Consider the following 13,227-nt stretch of genomic DNA (forward strand, 5'->3'; position numbering starts at 1 on the left):
TTGTGTGACTAATTAATTTGAAAGTTTAGGTACGGTTTGGATGGTGAGATAAAATAAGATAGTTTATTAGAACATTATTTTTTAATATTATTATTATTTTATAATTTGAAAAAGTTAAATTATTTATTATATTTTGTGTATAAATTTTAAAAAATAATAATGATGAGATAAAACGTTTTCACTATCCAAACGAGGCCTTAAATCCTCCACTATTTATAGATAGGTACGTACCAAAAGCTCAAAATTTTTTTATTAAAAGCTCGAAAATTAAATCGGTGGGAGGTGTTTTCTATTTCAGTCTCAAGCATGGATATTTGTTTAGAATAAAAATACAACTAATTAAATCTATTTCTTCCTATCAATTAAAGCTTTTGGAATAATTAATTGTTTCACAATGTTTAAGTTTTTGTCTATCTTTTTTCTTTTTATTTTAGGAATGAAAAAGTCCAATCTCATGTTTTAAACATCATCAAGCAACATGCACCCCCTCCCCAAGTATCACCAATTGTCATTAATTCCTATCTTCTCATCTTACTGGTTTTCCCCATATATGGACCTAGAGTTTAGTGGATATTTGAAATAAAAATTTTATGTGTAGTAATTTTTACATACTCTTTACGCACTCTACTAATATAATTGATTACGTTACTTTTTCTTAATATAAAATAATTTTTTTGACTAATCAAATCAATAGAATGCGGAAGAAATATACAAAAATAATTATATATAGTAGAACTCCATTTGAAATGGTGGTAAGAGTCTCTTTGCCCACTACAGTTCCCAACAGGAACTCCTTGGGTTATCATCGTATGGACAATTGCAGACAATATCTCTAACAGTCACTCATTAGCTATGTTAATGAACAAGGACCATATCCTGTGTCTGATTTTCATTTTTTCTCTATGCATTGTACTGTCATCTATATGAATGCAGGTTTTGTTAGAAGAGCCCCTTTTCTTTTCAAAAGAAAAATTGCCCAAGCACATTGATGCCCTAAACAACTTGTCTCTTTTTCAGTTCTTCATGTCTCCCAAATCTTCTAAGACCCTCTTTAAGATATTTCATTTCAAGCTCACCATCAAGCCGAGTCATCGTCAATTTTCTAGAAATCAACCAAGTCCCCGTTGTAATATGCATGCACTTCATATTTCCGAATCTATACTAGAATTGGAAAAGATAAACATTCTCCATTTTAAATTTCGTCGTTCCTAGTCACACTTGATGGGCGGTATATTTGAAGTGACAATTCTTTTAAGTGATCGATATGTAAATGCCAACAACACTAGATGAAAGACTAAAAATTAAAGCTTGGGAATCAGATCCATTTTTTCTAGTGTTGTCTAAGTACTTTTGGGCCACAGATGATGAGAAAAGGAGGATGCATGCCTCATCAACCTACTCCATCTGACGAGGATTATCCTCTTAATTTGCCTTTCATTCTAATTCTCCAACTCAAACAGCCTTTTACAGATTACACGTATGATCTTGAGACCCACAACATCATCTTTGGCCGGTTTAAGATATGTTTAAATCCTAAGAGATTAATGGACGTACGAGCCATGACTCAACAAAGACACTTGATGACATGGATAATTCTCTAGAATCCCTTTCTTCTACACTAGTTTGGTACTCCTTTACATAATCTTCATCTCTTTATGATGCAAAGTACTGTTTGATAGCTGCTGGACCTTATCATTATCTTCCCAGCCAGAAACACAATATCTAACCGGAGCTATGCTTACGCCAACTTTTACTTAAGATCGAAGTCATGAGTCTGCAACAGTGAGTACTGATAATTTAACATGATATGAGCGTCTTTAAGTTAAAATCCTAACTTTACCCATCAAGTCATTTCAACCGACATGTTATCTGTTTTAGCATATGTTCGTCCCTGTAAAAAAGAGAGAATAAGATTATGCAAACCAAATTGAGTAGCATCTGTCAAGTGCAAAGGTATAGAATTTCTCAAAAGCAAATATATACCTTGCCTCTGGTCGAAGACCATTGGCATAATCCCAAGTCTGCATGCATCCATTTTAATAAATATTACAATAAGCAAAATATATTCCTTTTTGTCAACATAGTTTTGGATCAGTTTTTAATTTATTTTTATATTTTTTTTTTTGTGGTCTGCCAACTCTGCTTGATGCAGAAATCACCAGAGAGATCAGAAGTTCAGAACCCTTCCCTGCTCTTTTCAAATGAATATAAAGAAAGATGAAAATAAATTAAGTACATCCATCCATGTGATCTCCAGTGCTTGGCCTTTGAGAGAAGAATAGAGAAGTGACATAAGAAAGGCATTTTGGCATTCCCTCCTCCAAAGTTCCAAACAAGCATATATAATTTTTTAATCTTTTTGAGCTTTTATGACCTCCAGAAGAAAAAAGCTAGCGTACGCAGTCCAAAAGAAGAATCCTGAGTCCTGACCACATCCACGCAACCCAATTGCCCTTTACATTCACCCTCCTCCCCAAGAGGTCCCAATTTTGATTCCCCAATATTTCCACTGCTAACACCTTTCAGCTTTGCATTTCCCTTACAACAGGGTGAAAATTTTGATCTCTTACAAACAGCCAAACTCACTCACCAAGTACGCTGCTGACCCTTTTTGTTTTGTTTTGTTTTGTACAATACCTCTGTGCGCGCATATATATATATATATATATAAATAAAAGTAATGGTATATACAATTACTTTTACGTACTCTTTATACACTCTACTGATATGATTAGTTAGATAAATTATTTTTTAATATATAATCAATTACACTAATAAATTACGAAAAAAATACGTAAAAATGACTGTACATATAATATATATATATATATATATATGTATGTATATATCTATATATCAGAGCAAAACTTTCCGCAAAACAAACAGGGAACAATGCACTACAGATACGATGATGCCAAATCAATGCATCTAATCTGTTTGCCCTAAATGGCAGGACCATATGGATGGCACCAAATTACAAGCATTTTCCAGCTTTTTTTTCTCTTTTCGTTTCTAATACCTTGTGCAGAAACGTGGCAAACTAGATATAATAAAAGTGTAAAATTATTCTTAGTCTGATCTGAACTGTGTATAGGAGATAATTTATGTATGAAGACTGGTCGGTCCCTCCAAATCAACCCTTCTAGGTTTCCGTTCTTTATTTGCTAAGCCTAGCCTTTGTTACCATTTAACCACAACCCTCTTCCCAAAGATACCTAATATGAACGAAAATAAGATGAAAGACAGCACCTTTAGGTTGATTTGAGTAAATTGAAAGGCCATAAATGTCAATTGAGTGGAACCCGCCAAGAGCAACACAAAGCAAAGCTTGAAATATGCTCCCCTCCCTAGAACTTTGATCCACAGTGCTTGCCTTTTCCTCTCTTTCTCTGCTTTTCCTTAACCCTTAAGTCTCCTCTTTTTTCTTCTTTTTATTCTTTTTCTTCTTTCCTCTTCTTCCCCTTCCTCTCCTGTTTCTGCAATACAAGCAGCATAAAAAACAAAAGCCTCCATGTGGTCTTCAATGGCAGATACATATTCTGACAACATCAAACACCAAATGATACTTCCAGAGAAAACACAACAAAACCCAAGTAAGTTTTACTCACATTTCTTATACAAAGCTCTTATAGTTGTAGTTTTCTTCGTTATTCTTCCGCTCTTTCCTTCACAAGCCCCTGAGTTCATCAACCAATCTGTACTCACTAGAAGCTGGGAGCTTCTGCACCTCATTTTTGTCGGTATCGCCGTCTCTTACGGTATATTTAGCCGGCGAAACGACGAAACAGAGAAAGAAAACAACAGCTCTAAATTCGATTATGCTTCGTATGTGTCTAGATTCTTAGAAGTATCACCGGTTTTTGATGATGAAGTCGAAAGCTCATCTGGGAATGGGATTGATGAGAACAAGGTCCAAACGTGGAGTAGTCAGTACCGTAGGAATGAACCAGTGGTTGTCGTAGCCCAAGAACACTCTGTTCTTGATGAACAGAGAACTACGGGCGAAAAACCACTGCTTTTGCCAGTTCGGAGCTTGAAATTGCGTATGCCTGACCCAGGTGTCTTCAAATCCGAATTTAGTGGCACCACTTCAGGTTCTATCAGTAGGTCTAATTCAAGACCGACCTCCAAAAGGTTTTCAGGCAATTCGAATAAATCTAGAAACGGGGAATTAGTAGGTTTGGATCATCAAAAATTGGAGGAGAAGTTGATGGATAATGTTGTGCTTTCTTCACCAGTTCCATGGCAATCGAGGTCTGGAAGAATGGAAACGAAAGAAGAAGTTGATAGCCCTACCCTGTTTGATCTGCCTCCTTCAATGGCGGAATCTGAATTTGATCGGTTCCAGTCTCGCACGACAAGCATCCAGATGACTGAATCATCCCGATCCAGTTCCAACACCTCTTCGCTAAAGCCGTCTCTTTCACCCTCACTAACTTCGCCTAGGAAATTGTCTCCTTCGCCTTCGTTTTCTGCAGAATCACAAGCCAAAATTGCGGAGGATTTGGTGAGGAAGAGGGGCTTTTACAAATCTTCTCCCCCACCCGCACCTCCGCCGCCCCCGCCGCCGCTGCAGCCATTAGTTTTTCAATCATTTTCAAAGAGGCCTAATCCTAGACCGGTGAGTGATGGGGTTTCGTTGGAGAAGGATTCGTGCAGAGTAAATTCTGGGGTGGAAATGAAAGCTAGACGCCAGGCTGATGGTTTAGCAATGGGAAAATCAGTGAGAAAAATAAGAGCAAGGGGAGCCGGAGATTTTGTAGAAGACGCCATGAATGGAGACTCGGAGAAAAGCCCAGCGATGGAGAAATCTGGAAGGAAGAGGGGATCTAATCAAACATCATTCAGGACTGAGAAACTAAGGCATGAAAGCAACCCCCTAATGTCAAAGCAAGCTTTCATGGAATTCTCAGTGGAAGAGGAGCAAGCCTCTGTTGACAAGGTGACTATGGTGTCTGATGAAGACACCGAAAGTGAGGAGGATGATGACACTGGAGGAGGAAGTTTCATCCAAGGAGAAGGAATTCCGAGCAATGGTGGAGTGAGTTTAAAAAATGTGGAAGCTGCTTCGAGCAGTGTCAGCGATGGAGGACGTGATGTGGATAGAAAGGCTGATGAGTTCATAGCCAAATTCAGAGAGCAAATTAGGCTCCAGAGAATTAATTCCCTCAAGAGATCAAGTGGGCAGATCAAGAGAAACCCTGCAAGAAAAGGTTGAACTTCCTTCAATCCAGAAGAGTTTAAACTGGATGGATCCAACCCTGGTGTTTTAAACTCTAGTTTTTCCTTGGTTCTATGTTTCTAATTTACTTGATGTTATAGTTATTTTCTCTTTGTTTTTTTCCCAATATGGGTATGGACAGATCAAGATCAGTCTAGAGTTCGCACCTGAAGTACTGAAAGGCCTCAAGCGAGAGAGATATAGACATGTAAAGTGAGTCCTACAAGATCAATAAACATTGTAGGACTCACTTTACATGTCTATCTTTCTCTCGCCCCGAGACTCTCAAATTCGGGCCAGAACTTTAGAAGATCTTTTCCGGCTTAGAGTGCATGGTGTACAGATATCTACACGGTTTACGTTTTGTGTAACAGCCAATTGCACCCCAATGAGTGTTGATGTTCTCTGAACTGTTGTAACTAAAAGGATGTTCTTCTAGCTAATTAATGCCATGCCCTATTTTTTGGTCCATTTCTGCATCTAGTTCTGGATCTAGAAGAAGATGTTGACTCCCACTTAACTCTTCGTGTGTGGATAAATCACAGGCAAGTTCTTATTAGTATAAAATACAGCAAGATAAATGCCATTTGCATAGGTGCTACTCAATTAATGGTGCTGAGCAAAGAAGATACTCATCTTCCTTATCTGTTAGAACTATGAAAAGTGGTCATTCTTAGTGGGTTATAAGACTGGTAAACATCCAGTTAAGTGCTTGTCTTCTGCAGGGAGATTTCAATTATGCAGACAGCAAAGCAAAGGATGCAGATAGTTTGAAGATGAGATCTCCTAAAGTGAGGTTCACCCTTGGTGACCTCAAACAGCTGGTGAAACTTGAAACCATCCGATTACTTCCCCATATTCGGGTATTCGGATGCATTCAGGTTAACTGCTGGACCAAACACTGCAATCGCAGCTAGGAGATACTTGGCAACAATAGAGTGATGCAACGTACGGTTCTCAAAAATAACATTTTTCATAACATAATCCAGTGTTTAAAAAAGATCTGCATGAGGCTTGCACACTTTGAATCGGCAAAAATCGTTATCGTTATTATTTAAATGATTAAACTTATAGTGAATGCAATTTGAAAATAATTAAAATGACGTGAACGGTAAAAATCCCTCTTGCTCGTGTTCTCATTTAAACTTGAGTCTTTTAAGTGAATAGTTTTAAATATGACTTCTTTTACTCATCATCCTTACATCATATATATTTATTTAAAATTTTTTTTAAATATAATTCACTTTAGCGAAATGATATATGCAGTAATGAAGCACACAAGTGCCGTATAATCTCTTTAAAAAAAATAAATAAATAACCTTTATAATTGTGGATTCTAATTTTTTTTTTTAAATAACTCGACGCTATATACTTTACAACTATATCTAACATTACTCTTCAGTTTATATGTCTATCGTATACATTTTCCTTTGAATAATCATGCCGAGAAGTCCGCGTAGGATCTCATTCCATACACATTGCAAATTTGATTTTGTTTAGAGCATTCAACAACTCCAAAAATCATTTCCCCACCAAGCTATTATTGTCTAAAATTGAAAGGTCCAAAATACATTAACCTAAATTTGGAATATGTAATCGTGTTACTTTTTCTAGATTTTTCTGTTGAAATTAAATAATTGAGATAAACTTTGAAATACTCATGATATATCTCATAAACCCTCTAACATTTTTACCATATATAGCGTTGTATTTACCGGATATTACTAGGGTGGTTATCAAATGTGTATACTAGTATAAATAATTTTTGTAATTATTTTTTAAGCATCCTTAACCATTAAAAAAATAAAATATATATATATAAATTCACTAATAGTCACTTCCTTAATCATTAATAAATTTTTTAAAAAAAATAAAAATATATAAATAAACATATTTAATAGACATATTTAATAATTATATTATCATTTTCCTCTTATCTATTCAAAGCTATTACACGAGATATCATGTAGGTATATAATTGAGATTCTTTCAAGTTATTTGACCAATTTCATGGTCCAAGTTCAAAAAAAGATAATTACGTCATGTGGTTCCTTCAATGCCAACTTATAGGATTCTCAAAATTATAAAACTTCTCGTAATTTCAATCACAAACATCATTCTTTGATTTAAACATAAAATAATTTTTAATTTCATATTTTTAAAACAGTTTTAAATTTCAAATTTTCTAAAACATTTTTAAATTTCAAATTTCTAACTCTTTCATCTAATCATTACTTAATTATTAATCAAACACAAAAATTAATACAACAGTTACAAATTTCAAAACATAGATAATATAAAAGACATATTTCTAATTTTATAATATTTTTATTTAATTTTTTCTATTATCTTTCACAAAACACAATAAAACATCTTCTCTCAAACCATTTAACTGCTGCTCACAAAATTCTAAAATACTCCACTCTTCAATTTTCCAGAATGTTACGATAATGCTAAGGGGACCGAGAATGGTGCCCTTGCAATGTACCTAAATGCAGTTTTTATTTTTTATTAGTGATGTTTCTCGGTCTAAATGGCATTTTCCGTAATGTTATCTCTATGTTTATGTTTTCAAGCATCGAACTTGACCAAAAAAATCAAATTGGTAAGCCATGAGCCTTTAATTTTATGGGTCAATCTACTAAATTATTCTGTACTTTGTTAGCATTTTGAATTTAAATACTTCGAAAATCCCCAAGAATCAGACAGACGTTGAAAATCTAAAAGCACGATGTTATAGGGTCCATTGGACCCCAATTTCAACTGCCAAAATCTCCTTCTATGAGTATGAATCCAACACCAAAACAAAAGAAAATCAAAAGTAACATTCCTCCACTATCATATTATAAGTAATCAAATATAATTAATAGAGGTTATAACACAGCACTTCATCCTCCATCTCCCTTTCCTCGCCTTCCAAATTTCCAAAATCTAGACTAAAATCAGTGCTAAAAATCTCGACTAACACGGTGGGTCCAATAATACAAAACATGGAGACCCACCCAATCAAATTCTACCAACCATATCTTAAGACTTTTAGACCCATAGACTTTGAACGTACATGCAGAGAAAGAAAGGACACAGTGACGAATGATCGGAAGTTGGAATGATTAATGCCCCATTTGTATTATTGGAAGCTGTAATCACGATCTTGGCTGGAGTACTGCATCGAACGGCCGGTGTGCGACGGCGGGACCACGTGTTGTCGGGGTAGCCCACGGGTTGATGGGAACTCTACGACCTTCACGGCCCATCTGGTGGGGTCGAGCGTGGGTACTGTCGCCGGCGGATGATGAGGAGGAAACCGGAACGGCGACACGCTCACATGAGGGGCACATGGTGAGGGTTGTGGGTGGGGTCATTTGCATGTAGAACTGAGGCGAGAGTTTTAGAGCTCTCAGCTCCTGCACTTCCTTCTGCAAACGTCTGTTTTCTTCCGTCAGATTCTCGCAGCACCTCTTCAGGAACTCGCAGTCTACCTCCGTTTGCTTCAACTTTGTCCTGGGATATCATTTTTCACACCACTCGTCAATGAAAAAAAGCTACCTCCGAAATGGGTTTTCACAGAACGTACCATAAATACCCAACAGGATGGTGGATTTAATGAAGGAAATTAAATTCTCACCTGGCCCTTCTGTTCTGAAACCAAACTTCCACTTGTCTAGGTCGGAGGCCCAGCTGCTTGGCCAAAGCCTGTTTTTGCTTCTGCAACCATCAAACCATTCATATGTCAGTAAAAAAGTTGTGTTTGTTTGCCGAGAAACTTACACGGGAAAGTATTAAATCCATAGGACCCAAGATTTTTTTTTCTTTTGATTGCATAACATTTATGTCACAGCAAGTTCGGCCCTATTAAACTGAGCTTCACTGCATGCTACTTACTGGATTGAGCGTATTGTGCTCCTTGAAGCTCTCTTCAAGAATATTGGACTGGTCCTTGGAGAGCCTGAGCTTCTTTCTCGAGGTTTCACCGTCTTCTTCATCACTGATACCTCGAGAGCAATCCCTCTCCAGATCATGCTCTTCCCCGTTAGCTTCTCTCTCGCTAGCGCTTCGCTTTCCGCTCAAGCTAGATATCGTGCTATTAGGGGATGAAACGCCCGCTTCTTCTTCGCAATCGCCAGTGGAAGGCAGCCGGTTCACGTCGATCCCCCTTAGGAAAGATCGAGTCTCTGCACGGCAAGTTTCGGAGTTTCTATCTGCAAATGGGATAGAAAGGGAGAACCAGTGAAAAAGATTGGATTTTGAGGAGCAGAACTGAAGAATCAGATCCATGGTTTACGAAAAGTGAGAAGCTTTGGGTGTGAATAAGAGAAAAGTTCAAATAAAATAAATGATAAAAGTTAGTTCTTAAACCACTCAAACATGGAAAAGCAAGAAAAGTATCATTGTTTTCGTCCAAGGTCATTGAAAAGCGGGGTGGGGGTATGGGCTTCTTTGGAGCTCGTTTGTTTCTGGGGAAAAAAAGGAGGAAAAAGAGAACATATTGAAAGGAGCGTGCGTGAACCCAGATCTGAGAATAGAATACATGCAGATTGAAAGCCCATAGTACAGAACCAAAAGACTCACCTGTTGAAGAGAAGGCCTCGTTCCAAGAGGGCTTGGGAAGATTGAACCCGGAAGGAGAAGAAGCGGCAGAAGATGGGACTAAAGAAGGCTTGAGATTGAGCTGTAGATGGTGGTTCTGAGGGAAGCTCAAGCTCAGACTCAAACCCAGATCTTCCTTCTCAACCATCGTGCTAGCTTAGCTGTTTGCAATAAAACCCAATGAAAATATGCTTTCTTTGAAGAACTTCGATCTGCACGGACTCAACAGTCAAGGCTCTCGCTCTGTCGACGCTCGGCCTCGCCTTAGAGAGAGAGAGAGAGAGAGGTGTTTGGTTGAATCAGGAGATAGAAGTGGTGGGGAGGGGGGTTATATAGAAAGAAGAGAAATGTACATGTAACTTGAATCATGATTTCGGTGTCAGGAAGCCCCAATTATCTCAATCATGGCTTCTGCCCCCCCCCAAAATAATACCCAACGCTGCTGCTTCCTTTTTCTTTTTTTTTTCTTTTTTTTCTTAAAATTTATTTATTTATTTATATTTTACACTTCTCCAATTAAAATATAATAAGATAATATGAATGAGATTAAAAATAATAATAATAATAATAATAATATGAGATTTATATAAGTTATGATATTTAAGAAAAAAAATTTAAAAATAGGATAAAAAATTGAAATTTAAATATTATTAAAATATATATTTTTAATATAATTTTTATTTTTGAAATTTTGAAAAACTTAAATGATTTTTGTGTTTGGTTTGGATTTAAAAAAGTATTAATAATTAGGTAATTATTAGATGAAAACAATTAAATATTTAAAATTTTGAAATTGAAAAATACTGAGATGAGATAAGATGATATTGAATAAGATAGATTGAGACTATTCAAATATCTAAATGGGAACTAGAGCTTAATTTTATACACTATCATATTTATCGAGGCTCAGTGCCTCAGTTGCAGACCTAAGGCTACATTTAGATATTAAGATGAGTTAAATTAAGTTGTTAATAGTAGTATTTTTTAAATTTTACTAGAATGAGTTTAACTTTTTTAAATTAAAATTGATTTAACATTTTAGATTGAAATGTATGAACGTTAATATGAGTTTAACTTTTTTATGAGAAATTGAAAAAATAGTAGATCTCATCAATTATTAATTTGAAATGAGTTAGAATTTTTTAGAAACAAAAAGGATATAATTTGAACGAGGGTGTTTGCTTCTTCTACTTTTTTATTTTAGTTGATAATTGAGGGAAAGAATTAATTTGAGTTATATCCTCATAGTTTTATTAGATTAATATATATATATATATATATTCCTTAAATTAAAAAAAAAATTATCTTTTCTTTGACTTAAAAAACTTTTAAAATTTTTAAAATTTCTCATAACCATTTACTTTTTGATAATTATCTATTTTAAGCTTTTTCAAATATTTTATATTTGTTTGAAAATAAATTTAAAAAAAAAACTTTTTTTGATGTAAAAATTACGATTATTTATTTTTAAAAAATTATGACCATATTTTTAAAAATTTGAAAGTTGTAATTATCTTAAATTTGTATGAATATTTTCGTCTATTGAAAATCTTTTTAAAGTTCAAATTAGGTTCTACATTATCCAATAAAGTACATTTAAGAAAAAACGTCATTTTGCTCAAACTTATTTTTTAGTTTATTTGAAATTATAAAGTACTTTAATATATACCGCACAAATAATCTAATTTTTCTATTATAGAGCTTTTAAGGTTATTTAAGTACTTTTTAAAACTTTTAACGCAACTCCAAATAGACTCTAAAACACAAAATTAATACTTTTATAAACTTCAAAATAAAAATAATATTAAATAATTACTTTCAAACAATATTTTAACTTTATCTATTCACTTTCACAAATTCTAATACAAAACTTATTTTAAAATATATCTTTATTCTATTTTTTTCATCATTTTCCAAATTTCAATATATTGACTCAACTCATTACACAATTATTTACAAAATTTTAAAATACTTTAAACGTCTAAACATGCCCAAAATCATTTCTCTTTTATTAGACTTTAAGGTTCCGTTTGGTAGATAAAAATTTTCATCTCAAATTTAAAATTCTCATCTCATCATTACAACTTTTCCAAATCTCCATACAAAATATAATAAATAATTTAACTTTTTCTTAACTTTTTCAAATCCCAAAACAATAATAATATTAAAATATAATATTTTAATATTTTATCTTAAACTCAAAATTTTCATCTCACTTACCAAGCAGAACTGATATCATTTATTTCCCTCAAAATGATAGTGTGGTTTTTATATATGGCAAGTGAGAAGATAAATTCTAATCAATGCATGACTCATAGGATATCATGAGCAATGGAATTTTAAAATAAAAGTGAAAAAAAATTGAATAAAGTATTATAAAATTAAAATATTGTCAATTTTTAATAAAATTCTTATTTTAAAAGGTTATATTATTTTTTATGTTTTGTTTGAAAGTTTAAAAAAAATTTTAATTAGATAATGATTAAATAAAAATTTTAAATTAAAAAAATATTTATATTTATGTAAATTTTAAGGACATAAATTAATTTTGATAAAGAGATAACTCCACATAAAATTTGACAAAAAGCCCCAGTAAACTAAATCCTAGCTGACTGAACATGGCAACCTGGTCAACTGGAGGCTGCAGCCAAGCCAATCATTTAGCGGTAGAGAGAGAGAGAGAGAATTCACGTGGAGAGAGGTGGGCGGAAATGAGGGAAGCGTGCGGAAGAAAAAATAAATAATTTTAAAAAAACATGTCCCCCACAACTCACGTGGATCAACATGTTTTCCTAACAGACACGTGGTCTCACACGACTTTTGAACCCCGACTGTTACATATGGGCCCCCACGCCCCCAATCGTGCGTGTCGTCTTGTCCCTCCACTCCCCGACAAGCCTCCTCATCACAATCATTTGAACTCTCTCCCTCGTCCCTCAATTTATCAAAACGCTACCTCCATCTTACCACGCTTCCTCACAGAGCGTGTAATTCAAATTCCCCATCCCCCTTGTTGGAAAACGATGCCGTGGCGCTCGAGGGATGGATCTCGATTCTCGAATGTTCTCACTATAACCGTTCATCTGTATCTTGAACTTCAGTTCGCCGAATCTCTATCAGCGGATTCTCGTGCTAGGAGAATTATTATCTAATCATGGGAATAATTTAAATAATTATTAATATTTTAACAATATCTTGAAATTAAAAAAGAAATGATGTTTATATTTTAAAAATATCTAATATTTACTCCTCGAAAAATATGGTCCAGAGTCCATATCCAAATCATAGTTTATTTTAGTAGTATTTCCTTCATGAAAAATTTTCTAATTAATTTATAAAAGTATTTAAAATATGCTACATCAATTCAAACAAAATAAATAGACTATAATATGTATGAAAAATTCAATTTATAAGTAGAG

The 13,227-nt window shown here is 34.3% G+C and overlaps 2 protein-coding genes across 2 annotated transcripts; one reads left to right on the top strand and one right to left on the bottom strand.

Moving 5' to 3' along the window:
* The first annotated feature begins 3,195 nt into the window (after window positions 1-3,195).
* LOC122289204 lies at window positions 3,196-5,692 on the top strand. The gene has a single exon (XM_043096183.1). It carries the CDS (start codon window positions 3,512-3,514, stop codon window positions 5,216-5,218), a length of 1,707 nt encoding a protein of 568 aa, XP_042952117.1. The 5' UTR covers window positions 3,196-3,511; the 3' UTR covers window positions 5,219-5,692.
* A 2,344-nt stretch (window positions 5,693-8,036) lies between these two features.
* Window positions 8,037-10,114, bottom strand: LOC122289205 (homeobox-leucine zipper protein HAT4-like). The gene is made up of 4 exons (XM_043096184.1): window positions 9,791-10,114; window positions 9,104-9,420; window positions 8,847-8,926; window positions 8,037-8,722 (listed from the first exon to the last, which is right to left on the bottom strand). The coding sequence occupies exons 1-4, from the start codon at window positions 9,954-9,956 to the stop codon at window positions 8,365-8,367; spliced, it is 921 nt and encodes a 306-aa protein (XP_042952118.1). The 5' UTR covers window positions 9,957-10,114; the 3' UTR covers window positions 8,037-8,364.
* Window positions 10,115-13,227: the final 3,113 nt, after the last annotated feature.

The sequence above is a fragment of the Carya illinoinensis genome, chromosome 12 (genome assembly GCF_018687715.1).
Source record: "Carya illinoinensis cultivar Pawnee chromosome 12, C.illinoinensisPawnee_v1, whole genome shotgun sequence".
Classification (NCBI taxonomy): Eukaryota; Viridiplantae; Streptophyta; class Magnoliopsida; order Fagales; family Juglandaceae; genus Carya; species Carya illinoinensis.